The sequence below is a fragment of the Rhamphochromis longiceps genome, linkage group LG16 (genome assembly GCF_057381845.1).
Source record: "Rhamphochromis longiceps isolate RC_006_pf linkage group LG16, R_longiceps_female_GT1.1, whole genome shotgun sequence".
NCBI lineage: Eukaryota > Metazoa > Chordata > Actinopteri > Cichliformes > Cichlidae > Rhamphochromis > Rhamphochromis longiceps.
This window is the reverse complement of record NC_140572.1, coordinates 3,112,143-3,133,382: the sequence shown is the minus strand read 5'-3', so window position 1 is coordinate 3,133,382 and position 21,240 is coordinate 3,112,143. Positions and strand designations below refer to the sequence as shown.

The following is a 21,240-nucleotide window of genomic DNA, read 5'->3' as shown; positions in this document are numbered from 1 at the left end:
TCTCTCTCTCGCCTCATCCTCCACCGAGACCCAAGGGCCCCCCACACTCCAGCAGGGGCCCGACAGAGTCAGGGGGGCCAGGTCCTGCCAAGCAGCCGCTGAAAGGGAACCAGTACACAACTGAATACTCAGCCTCTGACATCCAGAACCATCATTGCTCTGCCAGGTGGGGACACCAGCCACTGGCAGGGACTGTGGCGTGGAGAAATAGGCCCCCACACCTGGGGGAGCCTGAGATGTTCTAAAAGAGTTGGATTAGTAAGGAAAACAGGCACACACAAGCATACATGCCCATCCTCATGCACACATATAAACACTCTCACACTTGCCCAACATGGAGACACTCAGAGATGAATGCAGTACACACACACTCACACTCCCCATACACACACTATACTCCCAAGTCCAGACACCAATGCCTCCAGAGGGGCAATCCACTCACAGACCCATGAGATGGGGTAGAGACCACCACACAGCCCTGGTCCATGCAGCAGCAGAGCAGCCCACCAGCCCTGGCTGGAACGCCAGTCCCAGACCCCATGCCTCCCTCCACCAGCTCATATGTGGTGTTGATGCTGGCCTATAGAGCATTTATAGTACACTTTGCAAAGGAGGAATGAAAAAATAGGATGAATGTTTCCTAAGTTGCAAAGCTTTGACAACAGAACAAGCTTGAAACTAATCAATGTGACTGATTGTCCCGGAACAACAATACCTCAGGTGTAATCAGATGCATCATAACACATAGTGTAATAAAATACTTTCTAAAGTTTATCAAGCATAGCAATGTATTTACGTATGTGTTCTCAGGACCCCCAGGTCCTCCAGGCACCAATGGACATCCAGGTAACCGAGGAGAAAAAGGCAGCAAAGGTGAGGTCAAAGTTACAGAAGCTGTAATTGATGTATTTATATTAACAATGTGACATAAATCTGCCAATGTGAAATGTCATATTCAGTAAGTTTAAAGCAGCAGCCAAGGCCAAATGGAACGAGCTGATGACAGAATCATTCAGAAAAGCAGCGTCACATCTGTATTTATTTTTACAGTGTTTAGTCTAAAACCTGCTTTGGTAAAGAACAAGAAAAGTTTCAACTGTAAAAACTTCATTCATTAGAAGATGCTGTGGGGTCGTGTGCAGCAGAATACATTAGCTTTCAGCTGCTGCTCTGGCAATGATCCCAGCATTGATGACGCATCATCTCCTGTCAGATGGATGATGAGACCTGGTTGATGGATGAGCTGCAGCCGTTATTTCACATAGCTTCACAATGTAGTGCACTGACATTTGCTGCATGAAATCTCTATCAGGGCTGGACTTTTACTCACACTGACAAATTAACCAGCTCTAATGCATATATTTCCCAATAGATAAAACTCTGCGTGCCCTCAAGCTCTCTGCTAAAAAAAAGTCTTTGATCAAACTTATATTTTATGATAATTACATTTAGTTGGTTTTTTGTGGTTATTTGTTGGTTGATTTGTCTGTGAACCACTCGGCTCTAGACAAGGACACTAAGGACAGATTGTTGATTCACTAACATCTTCATTTTCCCGAGTCCTCACATAATAATTCTCAGTTAATCATCAATTTAATTCATTTTTTTTCTTAATTCATTGCCGTTATCTCAGTGCATTTCATTATGTAAAGACTGTAGAATATTAGAGAAAGATAAAAGATGAAGAAACAGTTTGCATCGGTGTACAGAGAGAAGATGAAGCCTTCTCAGGCAGCTGCTGTGACCAGTTGTGGGGTTAAAGCGTCAATATGTTTCTTTTTTACTGCACTGAAAATTTTAATTAGTGAATCTTATTAAGGATGATTAAAAAGGATGTAAAGCGAGTGCTGTAAAAAGAAGTGTTTTAAGTGTAGTGCACTTATACCCAAGATTTACCTGTTATTGAAGTGCTTCAGACGTCCACAGAGATGAATGAAAAACAAGTTCCGTCACCTAAACACTTAAACCCCCACGGACTGCCATTTGGCTTTTCTCTACCTTTAAAACCCAGAGAGCAGCCAAATGGCTTTTAGCTAAGCTTTAGCTTCAGCCAAGTGGAAGCTAAATTGGCTAGTCATTCATATGTATATTAGGTTATTACCTGGGAATTCTGGAGGGAGGGGAGTGGGGGTGTGTGATTGAGGGCGTGGGGGAGCTGCTAAAAGCTGTGCACTTCCTTTTGTGTTTCATCTTGATGCATTCTCAATCATCCAGGGAAATAAATCTCCAAAAGTCACCAACTTGGAGTGTTTCAGTTTGCCATCTTAGGGAGAAATCAACACACATGGGTGTATGTCCTTTGTTGCTGAGATTTATTGATAAAAACAGTACAAAAAACCAACCATTTGTACACATATTTACAAATAATAATAAAAAGTGAGTGAGTACAATTCAACATTTTCAGCAATCACTCACAATCCTGGCACTGCCATGGTATCTGTAGTCTGCATTTACCACATGTGTATCTTTTGCAGTGAACACATCGCACAGTGGCATGATTGTTCTTGCAGTTGTGTTTGACCTGACACGTGGCTCTTTTTCCAGGGCTAGGTGTGGAGGGTTGTGTCCGAAGCAACTGTTCTTTTCTTGCCTTCTTCTCAGCTACATGAGAGCGAGCCAACTCTGTTGCAAGCGCCACCAGGAAGTCCACCCGTCTTTCCTTCGTCCCGGTGCATGCTTGATACAGCCAATTTAGCTTCCACTTGGCTGAAGCTAAAGCTTAGCTAAAAGCCTACCAGCCATTTGGCTGCTCTCGGGTTTTATAGGTAGAAAGGTAGAAGCCTGGGGATGCTAGTGTAAAATAGTCACGTTCTGTGCGGTGACAAAGTATTTGACAGCTCCCTGATTTCTTACCTTTTTGTATTTCTGTTGCACTCACTTGTTTCCGATGTTTCAAATCATCACATCATTTTAGACAAAGATAACCTGAGTGAACAGGAAATGCAGGTTTTAAATTGCAATTTCATTTATTGGGAAAAAAGATATCTAAACCTACCGGGACCTATATCAAAATGTAATTGTCTCCAGCCCTGTGCTCATATATTGGTTTCTATTACTTTTACATCTTGATGAAATCTTCCTCCATGTTCATTTCTGAGATTGGTCAAATCTGGAGAAAGAAAGTTGTGATAATAACATACAAAGTACATCGTTACTGACATTTTGGCCCCATTAGCTGATGTGCTTTTGTGGATCTCAATCAGGCACCCCTGTGTCAGGAAGGTCTGGAACCTGCTCTCGGTTTAAAAGGTCGGAGTCTCTGATCCTATACTCAAGAAAAGAAAAAAAACAACCTTTGAATGAACATAAAAAAATGATCATGCAATGAATTTCCACGTGATTCAATTGCTTTATTATAGCAAGGAGACCACAGACAACCATTCACACCTATGGACCATTTAGCATCATTACCCTAACCCTACTAACTGCATGTACCTAAAGGGCCACAAACGCAGGGACAACATGCAAACATGCACAGAAAGCCCAATTGGTGGATTCGAACTCTTGCTCTGAGGCAACAGTGCTACTCACCAACCTGTCACTCCATACTGTAGAAAAAGTAGGAAAGCTATGATTTCAAGGCTTGAATTTTTTTTACATTTTTGTCCTTGACAGGTTAAGCCACAGTAAACAGCAATAGCATGTACGTGCTGTGTGTTTACTTGCCTCTAATAACCCCAGTGACTTTCCTGTGGTTTGAAATCTCTTGTGATCAAGCGCTAACAGCTTCGCAGTCCTCCAGATGTCGATCATGCATCCTCTGAAGATTTGGTTGCCAGGTTGGCCTCTGATTAAGCCTGAAAAACTACAGAGTTCATTTTTAATGCTATTATGACATCTGAGTGATTTGATGTCAATAATAAACAGGCTTTTACCTTTACAGTTTCACAAGGTGAAAAATAGAATGTCCACAACTCAGCTAATGCTGATTTTGAGAGGAGAGAGGTTGAGGAGAGAATGGGCAGAATTCAGGCTGAAGAAAAGTATTTCTGTTCTGTGTTGATGTAATCCAGCCAAGTCCTTGGAAGTTGTCTTCCTGCAGAAATCAGTGGAAATCCAAATCCTCTTGATTTTGTAATCTAACATAGCAAAAATGAGAAAAACACAAAACCAAACTGTAAGACAACACAGAAGTACATACAAGCATGCGCATCAAATTACAGGAAAAGACCAGAATATCAGGAATCATTATTGCTCAAACTGCAGTTCTTCATGATAATTAGACTTATACTTTGATTACATCTTTCATTAAGAATAAAAATGATTTACTATTAGCAAAAGCACATACAGATAAACTATCATAGCACTTTGCATCACTGTAAACATAAAAGGCTGGATGGTATCACCTCTCTCCAATTTAATATGAGCTAAGCCGGCAAATTCAGACTCTGTCGATCCCACCTTTCTCGACATGCTGTTTCTGAGGTAGAAAGTTGCACAGACAGAGCATTCGTTTTTCAATTTCTAATACCCAACCAATAAGTTACGGTGAAGTTGAATCTCCTGAATAGAGAGACAAGACGAGAGTTCAGCTGTTTGACCAAGTGGAAGTCGCTAACTCCCACTCGATTTTGTGATCGATGTAAACTTAAAAAAAGATATCAGCTCTTTTACTTCTGTGGTGACACTACAGGGTTAATATAACTGATCTAAACACTAATGTCTAGGTACAGTGTATATTTTGCTGAATAAACCATGTTACTAATATCAAGCACAAACTTACTATTTTAAATCGGTTCAACAGAAAACCATGGTGAGGTGACTTTGTTTTCCTGATGTGTAGCATCTGCATAGCTTCTACAGCACAAGTTTCTTCCGTAATACAGTCAACAAAAATAAAAATAGACGTTAAATTTATTAAGTATTTGAAAGATTATTCAGTCATTAACTTTGGCAGTTCATGGATTTTGCAAACTATCATCATATGTTGTGGAAACAACTTGATTATCTAGGAAATAGATTTTTCTACTTTTACGTTGATATAAAATGTGCCAAAATTAGAAAATCGCCTTTAAATGAAATTACTTTTTTAGGGAACAAGTTTGTATTTTTATTTTTCAAAAAACGGAATTTTATAGTTTTTTTTTTATAGAATAGCTTATAGCATATTGGTATGTAAATATAATAAATAATATAGAAAAACAACACTAAAAATAGTTCACAATAGAAAGAATTAACAAGATATTCCAACTGATCACAACTTCTACAACAACAATACAAGTCCTGTGTAGAACTGCAATGTTCTTTACATTTTCACTTTCTTTTTTATAATCAAAATTTTATGCATTTTATAAAAATATGATGTGGAGTAATAAAATTGGTTTGTCTTGTGGTCATCTTCTAACTGCACTGGCCGTGTGTGCTTTTTTTCTGCATGCTTGCGTCATCAGATATTATAATCCATCACATACCGGTATGTTTCTTTCCAGGAGACCATGGAGATAACGGCCTTCCAGGACCAAAGGGTGAAAGGGGAGACAAAGGAGAACAAGGAGAGCCAGGTACTGGAAAATGGTAGAGTTTAATATGCCTATACAGTCCACCCTGTGGCAGCTATAGTAAGAGCTGCTCACATTCTCTGAAATCTTATCAAAGTTGCTTCAGTGCATCCTTTACAACCAGCTTCTGTACTGGGGAGACTGGAGATATCATCTCACAGATCAAAGCACGACCCCAGTGCAACATTCAGTACTGTTGGCGACAATATTTTAGCACCTTGGGAACGAGAATGGGTGCCGGGGCAGACCAGACACCAGACACTCCCACTCAAGGAGTAGGAACGGATGCAGGAGCAGGCTGGGTCATGGCTGCCCTTACCTTGGAGTGGCATCAGCAATGATCTGGCACCCGCTGTCTCTACCTGAGAACCAGGTACTGGAGCGGAAACCAGCAGGGCCCTAACTGATTTGAGACCAGGAAACGCGATTGGCTGAGCCCCAGCCTCCCAAACCTGAGGCACTGGTATGGGTGCAGGGGTAGGCAGGAGCCCAGCTGCCCTCGAAGCAGGAGCTGGTGCCAGCTGGGTCCTAGCCAGTGTCCCCCGAGAAACTAGTACAGCTGCAGGGAATGGGGGGACCTTGGCCACCCTAGGAGCAGGTGTGGGTGCACAACCCATCTCTGCCTTAACTGACTGACTTACACCAATGATCGTTTCAGGCTGTGCTGCTTCATAAACCCTTTCTGAATGAGAACCATGAGAATTCATCTTTGAGCACAAAAACAGTCTCAGAGAATGCAGGTCATGAATAAATGAATAGTCTGAGGGAGTCTTTCAAAAAGTAGTTTCATATACATAATCCTCATGCACAGTCTTGTATTTAGCCAGTTCAGAAGCACAAATGTATGTTTGAGCTTCTGGAAAAAAACGAGCCGTTTATTGTGGCTGATAATGAACAAGAACAAAACAGAGAAACAAAATTAAACGAAGAGCCAACCATAAAAAAACTAAATACAAAATACCTGAAACACATGGAAAGAATGAGAGGACATGGAGACACGAGGGACGACAGAAGATTTACAGACTGAGGGAGAGACAATAAATACGCTGAGGGATGACGAGGGAAGTGGAAACAGCTGGAGTGAACAAGATGTGATGAGACAGGGGAAGCAAAACTTAGCACACTGAACACAGGACGAGAGAATGAACAGGAAACACTGAGACTTAAGACATACAGTGGGGCAAAAAAGTATTTAGTCAGCCACCGATTGTGCAAGTTCCCCCTCCTAAAATGATGACAGAGGTCAGTAATTTGCACCAGAGGTACACTTCAACTGTGAGACACAGAATGTGAAAAAAAAATCCATGAATCCACATGGTAGGATTTGTAAAGAATTTATTGGTAAATCAGGGTGGAAAATAAGTATTTGGTCAATAACAAAAATACAACTCAATACTTTGTAACATAACCTTTGTTGGCAATAACAGAGGTCAAACGTTTACTATAGGTCTTTACCAGGTTTGCACACACAGTAGCTGGTATTTTGGCCCATTCCTCCATGCAGATCTTCTCGAGAGCAGTGATGTTTTGGGGCTGTCGCCGAGCAACACGGACTTTCAACTCCCGCCACAGATTTTCTATGGGGTTGAGGTCTGGAGACTGGCTAGGCCACTCCAGGACTTTCAAATGCTTCTTACGGAGCCACTCCTTTGTTGCCCGGGCGGTGTGTTTTGGATCATTGTCATGTTGGAAGACCCAGCCTCGTTTCATCTTCAAAGTTCTCACTGATGGAAGGAGGTTTTGGCTCAAAATCTCACGATACATGGCCCCATTCATTCTGTCCTTAACACGGATCAGTCGTCCTGTCCCCTTGGCAGAAAAACAGCCCCATAGCATGATGTTTCCACCCCCATGTTTCACAGTAGGTATGGTGTTCTTGGGATGCAACTCAGTATTCTTCTTCCTCCAAACACGACGAGTTGAGTTTATACCAAAAAGTTCTACTTTGGTTTCATCTGACCACATGACATTCTCCCAATCCTCTGCTGTATCATCCATGTGCTCTCTGGCAAACTTCAGACGGGCCTGGACATGCACTGGCTTCAGCAGCGGAACACGTCTGGCACTGCGGGATTTGATTCCCTGCCGTTGTAGTGTGTTACTGATGGTGACCTTTGTTACTTTGGTCCCAGCTCTCTGCAGGTCATTCACCAGGTCCCCCCGTGTGGTTCTGGGATCTTTGCTCACCGTTCTCATGATCATTTTGACCCCACGGGATGAGATCTTGCGTGGAGCCCCAGATGGAGGGAGATTATCAGTGGTCTTGTATGTCTTCCATTTTCTGATGATTGCTCCCACAGTTGATTTTTTCACACCAAGCTGCTTGCCTATTGTAGATTCACTCTTCCCAGTCTGGTGCAGGTCTACAATACTTTTCCTGGTGTCCTTCGAGAGCTCTTTGATCTTGGCCATGGCGGAGTTTGGAGTCTGACTGTTTGAGGCTGTGGACAGGTGTCTTTTATACAGATGATGAGTTCAAACAGGTGCCATCCATACAGGTAACGAGTGGGGGACAGAAAAGCTTCTTACAGAAGACGTTACAGGTCTGTGAGAGCCAGAGATTTTCCTGGTTTGAGGTGACCAAATACTTATTTTCCACCCTAATTTACGAATAAATTCTTTACAAATCCTACCATGTGAATTCATGGATTTTTTTTTCACATTCTGTCTCTCACAGTTGAAGTGTATCTCTGGTGCAAATTACTGACCTCTGTCATCATTTTAAGTGGGGGAACTTGCACAATCGGTGGCTGACTAAATACTTTTTTGCCCCACTGTACAGCCGGATACAGCAATGGAGATAAACAAGCAGGGTGTCATGCGGCGGCTGTGTGAAGGCAAGAGAGGACCCAAAATGCACGGCTCTAGACACACGGGGATGAACTCAAAGGCAGGTCTTTATTAACAGGAACATAAGAAGTCAACTATACTGGGAGCAACTAAAGCTGAGGCGCTGGGAAGACACGGTAAATGCACACAACCTAGAGGGACGACGCAACACGGAACAAAGGGACACTTTGACATAAATACACAGAAGGTAATGAGGGAAGTGGGAACACACGGGGAACGCAGCTGAGGACAATTACTCGTGACAGAGCGGGGAGGACACGAACCTGAAAATACTGACACCAAGATGTGGACCTTGAACACAACACAGTACACAGAGATGGGCACAGAGAGAGAGGCAGAGAACAAGGATGAATACACGAGGGGATGAGGAGAACACAGAACACAAAGGACAGGAACACGGTACCAGAACAAACACCACAATAACAGCATGGACACAGGGGGGATCCAAATACCAAACCAAACAATCCAATGAACATAAGGAACAAAATACAAAACCACAGGAAAACTAAGAACACTGGGTCAAAATGACCCAGGACCATGACACAGGGAGGCAAACGATGAGACACAAGGAGAGCAACAGCATGTCTACACACACACAAAGTCTAGACATTAGAATTATTTTTATTACTCAAACTGCATATCTCATTCAGCATGTTAATTAGACATATTCAATTCAATACTTTATTGTCCCACAAGGGGAAGCAATAAGAATAAACAAAACAATGATAAAAAGCCACAAGACAGTTATTTGCCATTAAGGAGACGGGTTGCAGTTGGGATAAAAGAAACCTGGAGTCTCTTGTTCTTCCTCACAGGTTCTCTAAAACGACGGCCAGAGTCAAACTCACTTCAAACAATTTATAATAAAAAGAGCCTTCCTTCCTCTTCCTTATATCTTTGACTATAGCTTCAATTTGCACACATGAACTTTGTTTAGCACTCTGTATCACTTTAAACTTAAAAGGCCAGATGTCTTTTTACCCTCTCAGACTTAATAAGAGGCGAGCAGGGAGGGCTTCATTCTCTCAGTCCAACCTTTCTCGACTGGAAGGCAGCCTTCACCTTCCACTTCTTCTCTGGCTCCTCTGTGAGCTCTCGGTATTCCTCGAGCTTCTCACATTCCTTCTTCCTGGTGTTGCTACCACTTGGTATCACTACATCGATCCCTACAGCCTTCTTCCTCTACTTGTTCTTCCGATTCAGCTGACTCCTCAGGATGTTTCTTACGCTCTGCAGGTATTTTGTGGTTGAGACTTTCCGAGCAGTTTGGTTTCCCTCTGTGACACCAAGGTACTTGAAACTGACATCCATTGTTAGTCAGTGGTACCAGCTTCAGTCATTATGCAAATGTGCCGGAAAACACAACAAGTTTTAACCGTCTAGCTTAGATTGGAGGTTATGTTGAAGAATTTGGAAATCATTGTCGTTCTTCATTATTCTAACAACTTTGTGCAATGTACCGGTACCACTGGCAGCCAAACAGCTCCAGAGCCAGATGTTATCACCATCATCAAGGTATAAATAATATGCTTCATTTTAAAAGCCCTAACTGTCATGAACAGTCAGGGCGGGATTGGACCCTGAATGCAGACAAGATCATTATATCAATAAGAGAACAGAAAGAGAAAAGTCACAACACAAACTAACCTGTCTAAAGGAAAAAACAACACAACCAACAACCAGACGCACTTCTGTGGCTGGCCAGCCTTCACTAGTAGCAGCAAAAAAACATCTACACTGTTCCCGAAACTGTCAAAACGACTGTGTCTTTCCATTCTGCTCAGCAGAATCTCAGACTCTAGAGAGCAGAGAAAATTGCAAGTGGACCTCAAACAGACTTTATAATGTTTTATGGCTAACTGCTCAGTGAGTCCAGGTGCAGGCTGGGAAAAATGAGCAGCAGAGCAAGAGAAACAGCACCTCACCTGCACATCCCCATTGCATGTAACAGAGGCCAGATGGTTCAGTTTTTGTCTCATCTGGCCATAAACCTGTCCTGCAGAAAGGCTATTCATTGTGAGCAGCTGCTAAGATCGTCAGCTGAAACAATGTATGTAAGTTTGTGTTATTTGGATGTTTCACGGCTTTGGTGTTCTTCTGAAAGGTGACTACAAATGTCACCCTTAGATAAGAGGAAACTGGTTGGGATGTCTGTCTTTTGTTAATTTACATTTACGAGTTAAAATTTGCTCCCATAAAAGTTAAACAGACATTTTAAAATCACCATTGTTGTCTTTACAAATGCAGGTCCTAGGGGTCCACCTGGGGATCAAGGACCAGGTGCAAAGGGAGAGAAAGGTGACCCTGGCAGTCCAGGTAAGGTTTTTGGTTAAATTCATTGCAGCCGTGTTGAGGATTCACTCAAACTCAAACTGAAGCAGATTATACACTAGGGCGACCAATCATCCTCTTTCTCTGCACTTGTTGACTTGTAAAAGACTATATGACATTTTTTATTTCACCATTCATTAACCGCACAGAGAAGGCATCGTTTAAATATGTCAAAGTTTTCTTTAAGGCAAAAAGAATTTTCTGGCACAACTTCACCTGCTTCCAAGGTGCATGGAGAGGATAAAAGAATTCACAAAGCAGAAACTCCAGCAACACTTGAGGGAAGATGAACAACTTTAATAATAGATGTTTCGGCTTGTGGCCTTCATCAGGGTCCTGATGAAGGCCACAAGCCGAGGATATGCTTCCTAGATATTCCAGCATTGTCCCTAGATATATTCCGGTCCTGGGTGACCGACTGCACCAGCGTAGGGGCTGACAATGGATCCCTGGTTTTCATCCCAATCACTAATGGCAGTTATGGTGCCACCGCCTAGGCCAGGGCTGTCGAACTCATTTTACATTGCAGGCCACGTACGACCCATCTAAGCGGTCGGACCGGTGAATCTCCCCTTTCTGTCAGTGTAAAGAAGTTTCATATTTAACAGTTTTTCTACATGATAAAGAAAAAGAAACAAAATAAATATTTATATTAGAAAGTGAAAATCAGAAACCTTGTTTTTCACAAAGTTACAGAGGTTTTATTAGAAACATAGCTATGCGTTTAGCAATTTGGCATAATTCACTACCAATAAAAGGTTAAATTTTTTTGTAGTGAATAGCAGGAATGAGGCTTTCTTGTCAGAAGTCATTTTAGGAAAACAGAAAAACAGCAGCCAGCAGCACTGTACACAACTGGTGCGTAATAAACAAGTAAATAAGGCAGATAATAGAGATTTTTGATGGGAAACTGGTCCTGAAGCACACAGAGATGGAGCTGATTTGGTGAATTTGGCTCGCAGAGTGATCAATCCTGCAGTTTTGCAAGATGTCCGTTATGACTTTACATGCCTTTATGCACCTCCCTTTGTTAATCCGTTCAATACTTTCTCCCTGTGTCAATTCTCATTATTACACATAATTTATGGACACATATGGTTTGATTTCTGTGCATGTATGGATAGGATGGGTTGTTACTGTTGTTACTGATTCTCTGGTGAGAATTTTATGTCAATACCACCTTCAGAAATATATTGTCTTGAACGTATACACAAAACTGAATGTGTACACAAAACTGAATGTATACACAAAACTGAATGTGTACACAAAACTGAATGTGTACACAAATCCAGAAATAAACGGACTGAAAATTATTTAAGGCTTTTCTAGCCTAACTGAGCACTCAGAACACTGGTGGATACACTGAGGGCAATTTGGACTTCATCCCTCTTCTTTTCTTTGTAGGTCACAGCAAACCTTATTTGAAAATGGAAATACTTTGCATTTACTGTATACGTCATTGTTTTAGTCTTACTGACTATTCAATTCAATTCAATTCAATTTTATTTATATAGCGCCAAATCGCAACAAAAGTCGCCTCAAGGCGCTTCATAGATACAGAGAAAAACCCAACAATCATATGACCCCCAATGAGCAAGCACTTTGGCGACAGTGGGAAGGAAAAACTCCCTTTTAACAGGAAGAAACCTCCGGCAGAACCAGGCTCAGGGAGGGGCGGGGCCATCTGCTGCGACCGGTTGGGGTGAGAGAAGGAAGACAGGATAAAGACATGCTGTGGAAGAGAGACAGAGGTTAATAACAGATATGATTCAATGCAGAGAGGTCTGTTAACACATAGTGAGTGAGAAAGGTGGCTGGAAAGGAAAAACTCAATGCATCATGGGAATCCCCGGCAGCCTACGTCTATTGCAGCATAACTAAGGGAGGATTCAGGATCACCTGGTCCAGCCCTAACTATATGCTTTAGCAAAAAGGAAAGTTTGAAGCCTAATCTTGAAAGTAGAGATAGTGTCTGTCTCCCGAATCCAAACTGGAAGCTGGTTCCACAGAAGAGGGGCCTGAAAACTGAAGGCTCTCCCTCCCATTCTACTTTTAAATACTCTAGGAACAACAAGTAGGCCTGCAGAGCGAGAGCGAAGTGCTCTAATAGGGTGATATGGTACTACAAGGTCATTAAGATAAGATGGGGCCTGATTATTTAAGACCTTGTATGTGAGCAGCAGGATTTTGAATTCAATTCTGGATTTAACAGGAAGCCAATGAAGGGAAGCCAAAACAGGGGAAATATGCTCTCCCTTTCTAGTCCCTGTCAGGACTCTTGCTGCAGCATTTTGGATCAGCTGAAGGCTTTTCAGGGAGTTTCTAGGACTTCCTGATAATAATGAATTACAGTCGTCCAGCCTGGAAGTAATAAATGCATGAACTAGTTTTTCAGCGTCACTCTGAGACAGGATATTTCTAATTTTAGAGATGTTGCGCAAATGGAAGAAAGCAGTCTTACATATTTGTTTAATATGTGCTTTGACGGACATGTCCTGGTCAAACATGACTCCAAGGTTCCTCACAGTGTTACTGGAGGCCAAGGTAATGCCATCCAGAGTAAGAATCTGGTTAGATACCATATTTCTAAGCTTTTCAGGGCCGAGTACAATAACCTCAGTTTGATCTGAATTAAGAAGCAGAAAGTTAGCGGCCATCCAGGTCTTTATGTCTTTAAGACGTTCCTGCAGTTTAACTAATTGGTGTGTGTTATCTGGCTTCATGGACAGATAGAGCTGGGTGTCATCTGCACAGCAGTGTAAATGTATGTTATGTCTTCTAATGATGCTGCCTAAGGGAAGCATGTATAATGTAAACAGAATTGGTCCTAGCACTGAACCCTGTGGAACTCCATAATTAACCTCAGTGTGTGAAGAGGACTCTCCATTTACATGCACACCTGGAGACCGCTGGAAGCACTGTGAGAATCATGTTCTTTGATTTCTCCAGTGCCTTCAACACCATTCTTCCCTCGGTTCTAAAGGACAAGCTGGTGAACTCTGGAGTGGACCATCACCTCACTACCTGGATCCTGGACTACCTCACCGACCGACCACAGTATGTGAGGACCCAGGGCTGTGTGTCGGACAGGGTCGTCTGCAGTACGGGGGCCCCACAGGGAACGGTTCTGGCTCCGTTCCTCTTCACCATCTACACTGCAGACTTCTCCCACAATTCCACCCAGTGCTTCCTGCAGAAGTTCTCTGATGACTCTGCAATAGTCGGCCTCATCACTGATGGGGACAACAAGGAGTACAGAGGTCTGACCCAAGACTTTGTGGACTGGTGCCAGCTGAACTACCTCCAGATCAACACCAGTAAAACCAAGGAACTGGTGGTAGACTTCCGCAGGCACAAGCATTCTCCACTGCAACCACTGAACATCCAAGGTATGGACATTGAGGCTGTGGACAGCTACAGGTACCTTGGTGTTCATCTGAACAATAGACTGGACTGGACTCATAACTCAGACGCCCTCTACAGGAAAGGGCAGAGCAGGCTGTACCTGCTGCGGAGACTCAGGTCGTTTGGAGTGGAGGGCCCACTCCTGAAGAAATTCTATGACTCTGTTGTGGCTTCTGCTATCTTTTATGGCGTGGTCTGCTGGGGCGGCAGCATCTCTGCTGGGGACAGGAAGAGACTGAACAGGGTGATCCGAAGGGCCAGCTCTGTTCTAGGATGCCCTCTGGACCCAGTGGAGGTGGTGAGTGACAGGAGAACGGCGGCTAAGCTGTCATCCCTGTTGGACAACATCTCCCACCCCATGCAGCAGACTGTGACAGCACTGAGCAGCTCCTTCAGTGGGAGACTGCGGCACCCACGGTGTGGGACGGAGAGATTTCGCAGGTCTTTCCTCCCCACTGCTGTCAGACTCCATAATAAAGACTTTAACTGATCAAGCACACACATCCATACATATGCAATAATACTAAGTGCAATAATCCTTTCTGTCATCGTTGTATTTTTACTCAGTTGTATATAGTATTTGTATTTGTATTCTATTTTATCTTATTGTATATTTATTTTATTTTATTCTACTGTATATAGTATTTTATTTTATTCTATTCTGTACAGTTGTGTACTGTATTTATTCTTATTGTATTCAAATTTTTGCCTCATAACTTTTGCACTGTCCACTTCCTGCTGTGACAAAACAAATTTCCCACGTGTGGGACTAATAAAGGTTATCTTATCTTATCTTATCTTATCTTATCTTACAAACTGGAGTCTATTAGATAGATATGATACAAACCACTGCAGTGCAGTACCTGTAATACCTACAGCATGTTCTAATCGCTCTAATAGGATATTATGGTCGACAGTATCGAACGCTGCACTGAGGTCTAGCAGGACAAGCACAGAGATGAGTCCACTGTCAGAGGCCATAAGAAGATCATTTGTAACCTTCACTAAAGCTGTTTCTGTGCTGTGATGAGCTCTGAAACCTGACTGAAACTCTTCAAATAAACCATTCTAATCAACTAATCAAAGTATCAAAAAAATAATCACAGCGTGTCACTTGTGCTGTATTTTGACAAGTTATTGCCTTATTCCATAATGAATTAAATTCATTTTCACCTCAAAGTTCTACACTCAATACCCAATAAGACAAAGTGACAAAAGTTTTCTTGCAATTCTTGCAAATTTATTAAAAATAAAAAACAAAAATATAACACGTGCATAAACATTCACAGCCTTTGCTGAATACATTTTCTGGTGTAACTTTGGCAGAACTGTCGCAAGTCTTTTAAGTATAATGCTTCATGCTTGGCACACTTTTTTGGGCAGTTTCTCCCAGTCTTCTTAGTAGATCCTCTCGGGCTCTACTGGGCATGATGGGAAGTGTTAGTGCACAGCTATTATCAGATCTCTCCAGAGATATTCAGTGGGTTCAAGTCTGGGCTCTGGCTGAGTCACTCAAGGACGTTCACAGGTGGTCCTGAAGCCACTCCTTTGTTATCTTGGCCGTGTGGAGGCCGTTGTTTTGTTGGGAGACCTTTGACTAAGTCAAGGTCCAGAGTGCACTGAAGCTGGTTTTCATCATGAATGTGTCCATCACTGCATTCATCTTTCCCTTGACCATGACTAGTGTCCCAGTTCCTGCTGCAGAAATACCATCACATGATGTTTGGTAAAGTGATCATTGGCTTCTTGGCCATTGTGTTGTCCCTGACTAAGGCCCACCAATCCCAATTACTCAGACTGATCAGGATTCCAGCTCTGAGAAGAGTCATGGTGGTTGCAAACGTCTTTATGGATGATCGAGACCACTGTTCTCACTGGGACCTTCCGTGGTGCAGAAATTCTTCCGTACTCGACACAATCCTGTCTCAGAGGTCTACAGACAAGTGCTTGGACTTCATGGCTTGGTTTGCACTCTAACCTGCACTGTCAACTGTGGGACCTTAGACAGACATGTACTTTTCCCAATCATATCCAACCAACTAAATTTAAAACTTTCAAGTTGTAACAGCTGACAAATTATCAGGGGAAACAGGATGCACCTGAGGTCAGTTTTCAGCGTTAATACATATGTTTTGTTATGTCTTTATTTTTAATAAATTTGTGAGAATTTGAAACTTTCAGACTTTTTTAAAACTTTGTCATTGTGGGAAACTGTGAAGAATGATCAGGCGAAAAATGAATTCACGCTACTTTGGAAAAAGTCTCTGACATGACACAATGTGGAACAAGTGAAGTGCTGTGAATACCGTGTGTGTACAGTGTGACTAATGTGAAACAGTGTTTTAAAACAGTATTTGTTAAACCCATACCAATCCATATTCTTATATGTTTGTGCTGTTTGTGTTTTTCTCTTTCATGAGATTTCATTTTGTCATTTTCACGACAGGTCCTAGAGGGCCAAGTGGTTACAATGGAACACAAGGTAAGCACATTTAATCAACAAGCCCGTTTCCATGACTAAAAAAAGGATCCATAACTCAAAACTTCGACTTATTTTCTCAAAATTTCGACTTGTTAACTCAAAATTTCGAGTTAGCGCTGCCAATCAGTAATCTACGTGAATGACGTCATTTCCTTGTTACCCGGAAGCTGAAGCCCTCAGGTAAGCTACCGGTATTACATCCAGTCATGAATGCACAGATTGCTGAGTATTTTCAGCTTGGCTTCAAAAATGATAAAATCCTTGTGTTACTGGCTGAATCACATGGTGTTACTATCAGCAAACGCACTCGCTAAAGCGCCAATTTGTTGCGATCCGGTTTTGCGCGTTAGTCTGCACCATATGTTTCCGGGTAACAAGAAAGTGACCTCATTCACGTTGATTACTGATTGGCAGAGCTAACTCAAAGTTTTGAGAAAAGTAACTTGAAATTTCGAGCTATGTTTCTTGAAATTTCAAGTTAATAAGTCGAAATTTAAAGAAAGTAGCTCAAAATTTCGAGTTATGGATACGTGTTATTATTTTTTTTTGTAGTGGAAACGGGCTTCCATAAAAGATGGAGAAAATATGACTTGGAGTCTTGTTTCTCTCACACACTGGAAGCTTAGTTTTTCCTTACTTTTTCTGGGGGTTACATATTCCACAAAAAGAGCTGGTTTTGTTAGAAAAGTTCCACTAGGCAACATCTATAAGAGATATCTCATACAGGGAAGTTTAATGTGAGAGCCAGTTCAGTAAACAAAGATCTTTATAATGAATTGAACATAATGACAGATGACCAGTAAGCAGATTGGAGGCTGATTGGCTTGAAGAAGGCAGGCAGAAATATGACTGAACTAGAGCTGTGATGTCAGCAATGAGCTTGAAAGTGTGGGAAAGTGGAAGTGATGAAAGCACAAATTAGGCGCCAAGCGCCCAGGAAGCAGACAGATGTTTGATTGTAGATCTTCCTTAATAAAATTATGTATAAGCTTCAGTCTGTTTGTGATAGATACATTTGGGTCCATGACTGACACCTTGTTGACTTAGATGTTGTAGATGTTTGTTTTCTGTCATCATGCACTTCAGCTGTTTTCTGTAGGGGACAGTGTATAATGCAAAGATTTGTAAAACCTTTTGAATTTAAGTTGCAAGTCTGCACTGCAGTCAAATATTCATCGTGATATAAAATCTATTGTAGTGGTGTACAAAAGCAAAACTGGGAGAAATATGTCTTTGTCTAATAAATGATGGGCCTACTGTAATTTCATATGTCAGCTTTAATCTTTTCTCCACAGGTCTTCCTGGGCCACCAGGTACCAAAGGAGAGAAGGGAGAGATGGGAACAGAGTGTAAGTGCACTTCATGCTGACCTGAGAGCAGCGATAGCTTCAGAAACCTCAGATGTTAAACATTAAAAAATGTATTAAAGGTATTCTAATGTCTAAAGGGACATTAACCATTTTTGACAGAGAGAAAATAAAAGCCTTAGAGTGTTTTGTTATTAGATTTGTACTGATGAAAATAGCATGCAGCACATAGTGATTCAACAAGTATGGCTGCTATATCACAGCAGAAATATCTTGATGCATGCTCAGTCATCCAGGTAAGTAAATCTCACAGCAGAAATATTTAATCGCCAGAACACAAGTTGGCTTTTTGTGAAGTAGTCACAGAAAATGCAGCGTGTTTGTCAGTTAGCATTTCCAGATTTGTCATTTATGAAATGCAAACCAACTAAATGTCTCACAGGGACATTTTTACCATTGTTAACCATCCTGATCTCTTTCATAACAACAATGATTCCAGTAACAACAAAAACCCACTGTTAATCTTGTCACCTCAACTTTGTCCACCACAGTGACTGTGCGTCTTGTGCCAGGAAAAAACCAAGGACGAGTGGAAGTGAAGCACAACAATATCTGGGGCACTGTGTGTGATGACAGATTTGACCGTGTGGATGGCTTGGTGATCTGTAAGATGCTGGGCTTCCAGACTGTCCATTCCACCTTTATTGCCGCCCCAGGTACCAAGCCCACTCTGTCATCTGTTTTCAATGAATCTCAATCTTACTGCTAGAACCTTATTTTATTTATTTATTTATTTATGTAATTTATTTAAAATGCTATTCCCAAATTTCAAAGAAATTAAATAATAAGATGTTGACTTTTTATGGTCAAATAGTAGGAAATCTCATAAAATATAACATAAATTCATAAAGCCACATCTAATTCCAGGTGAATGTAAAATGTGTGCACAGGTTGTAAGTGTAGCACAGAATTTATAGGAACTAAAAGTATATTAAAAAAGTAAACATAGGGACTGTCAATGCAAGCAGGTGGTTTATGTCATAGTATCACAAGATAAAGAACCTTTATGAAGATGCACAGAGACAAAGTGAAGAAAACGAAAGTAAGCCTTTATTTTGGCTGATAAAAATCTGTCAAATAAAAAAGAGCCCACTCACAAAAACTCATAGTTCATAAGCCTAAAACACTGGGTCAGAGAAAAACAGCACAACACCAGTCTGCTCTAACACTTCTTTCCTTCTGTAGGGTCTGGCGAGATCTGGCTGGACGAGCTGCGGTGCACAGGAGCCGAGGACAATATCTTTGATTGCCCTCAAGGTAAAATCGGTGTTAATGACTGCAACCACAATGAAGACGCTGGGTTACACTGTCTGTAGACTGAAGACGGAATCGCTGCTCTCGTGGAATCAAGAGCAACAAAATGTTTTCAGAAACTCAGTGTTCAGTATATATCACAGGAAATATTACACATTTTACTTCACTGTTTTGCTCAAAACTGACTTTAATGATTGAGCTTTAAAAACCTGTTATGAGCTTGTGATTCAGTACTATACAAAAGCCTGCACATTAATGACGTAACAGTAATTTTCCTTGTAGATCACTATAAAATATTCCTGATAAATTAACTCAGACTGGTGTTTGTAATTGCTTGCAATCTGTGACCTTGCAGCTACACCCCACTAAATACTGCACTTTGTACTGTGAGGTGGCTCTGGATACTCACACCACTGTCAAACACATCGATACACAGCTCACTGACCTGGGAGCAGTACTGAGACTAATGGTGTTCACATCTCAGTCTAATTATATATTCACACAATATATTTTATTCATTTCATTTTAATGTCAATATTTAACATATTACCAATGCTTCTTACTGACTTCTCTTATGCCCCCCCGGGAAGAAAAAAACATTTTGCGCCCCCCACAACTATAAATAGTATCATTTGTCTATAAAATTGTTATATGTACACCTCGCTTTAACACTTTATCCTTATTTACATTAAAGACACAAAAAAGAAAGAAATACACTGTAGATCAACTTACAACAAAAAATAACTTTATTAACATTGTTTTTTAGTCTGTAAGAGAAAAAATTGCAACAATTTGCCTGAAATAAAAAAAGAAATTAAATCCTTACTTAAACTTTGAACATTTTTTGACCGACTTGAAAAATAAAATTGATCAAACTCAATAAATAATAATAATAATAATGAATTCAAACTGATCAGCAACATTAAATCAGGAGCACAATATATTAAACACTTTAACCTACAAAAAACAAAAATGAATAAAACAAAAGTCAGGATTAATGGCTACAATGAGCAGGTTTTGCAGTGCACATCTTTTCTAAGCGGGTTTGAAGCAGGATCCTGCAGCTCTCACCTCCTGCTCAGTGTTTAGCTGGGACCTGTCTTCAGTGCAGCAACAGCAGAGAAGCCAGTCTCACAAAGACGTTGCAAAAGTAAGAAGAACGCCCACAGCCTTCTGCCCTCAGAGTGGATACTGCTTCTCTACCAGAATTCACTCAGTGTCTGTGATGTGAACTGCAGTCTCAGTGTGGAGTCAGATGTCATGTCAATGAACTGGTTCTCCTCTGCAAAGCTGAAACCAGTTGAAGCTGGTGCTTTGAAAGGATCTCTCGCCCAGTCATACTGGGAACTGTTTTCATGGAAGTACTCTTTAAAGTATCCCATCAATGATGGAATATGCTGCTTAATATATGGAGTGACTGAGGCGGCATCATAGTCAGTAGTTTCAACAAATTCATGCAGGTTCTCAATGAATCTGTGTTTCCTTCATCAACTCGCCTGCCTCGCGTTGCAAGCTTTCGAGTGAAAGAGTTGATCTTGTCCCTTGGAGGTTTTTATCTTTCCCTTGAAGCTGTAGATTTAGTTCATTTAACTTTCCACTCAGGCCAGCCAGTTTTGCCAAGAAGGTCTCATCACTAAATTTTTCTGCAACTTTGCACTTGTGCTCCTGCTCCAAAAACATTCTTATCTGCTCTCTGAGCTCAAAAAGTCGGGACAAGACTTTTCCTGGTGACAGCTGCCTTGCTTCACTGTGAAACAGCACAGCTTGATGTTCGGCTCCCATCTCCTCACAGACAGCAGAGAACACGCTTGTTTTTATTGGTCTGGTCTTTATAAAATTGTCTACACCTATAATTTCAGTCATAACTTCACTTAATTCAGAGGTTGATGCCAGTGCTTCTGTGTGTATAATACAGTGTGTCCACTCAGTTTTAGGTGAGTCCTTTTCTCACCCCTGCCATGTTTTGTGCACCATCACTGCAAATACCAATGCAGTTCTCCCACTTTAGCCCATTCTCAGCCAGGAAGCAGTCCAGCATTTTGAATCATCCTTC

The 21,240-nt window shown here is 41.5% G+C and overlaps 1 protein-coding gene across 2 annotated transcripts in view; it reads left to right on the top strand.

Moving 5' to 3' along the window:
- The window catches only part of marco (macrophage receptor with collagenous structure), a 28,666-nt gene extending 9,042 nt beyond the window's left edge, over positions 1 to 19,624 (top strand). Inside the window, exons 5-11 of one of the 2 annotated variants that reach the window (XM_085384716.1) lie at positions 811 to 873; positions 5,430 to 5,501; positions 10,596 to 10,664; positions 16,531 to 16,566; positions 17,862 to 17,915; positions 18,425 to 18,589; positions 19,119 to 19,624. In XM_085384716.1, the coding sequence (XP_085240842.1) occupies positions 811 to 873; positions 5,430 to 5,501; positions 10,596 to 10,664; positions 16,531 to 16,566; positions 17,862 to 17,915; positions 18,425 to 18,589; positions 19,119 to 19,249 (590 nt within the window). In that variant the 3' untranslated portion in view covers positions 19,250 to 19,624. The remainder of the gene's footprint in view (positions 1 to 810; positions 874 to 5,429; positions 5,502 to 10,595; positions 10,665 to 16,530; positions 16,567 to 17,861; positions 17,916 to 18,424; positions 18,590 to 19,118) is intronic. The other variant, XM_085384717.1, reaches the window with a different exon arrangement.
- The last annotated feature ends 1,616 nt before the right edge of the window (positions 19,625 to 21,240 follow it).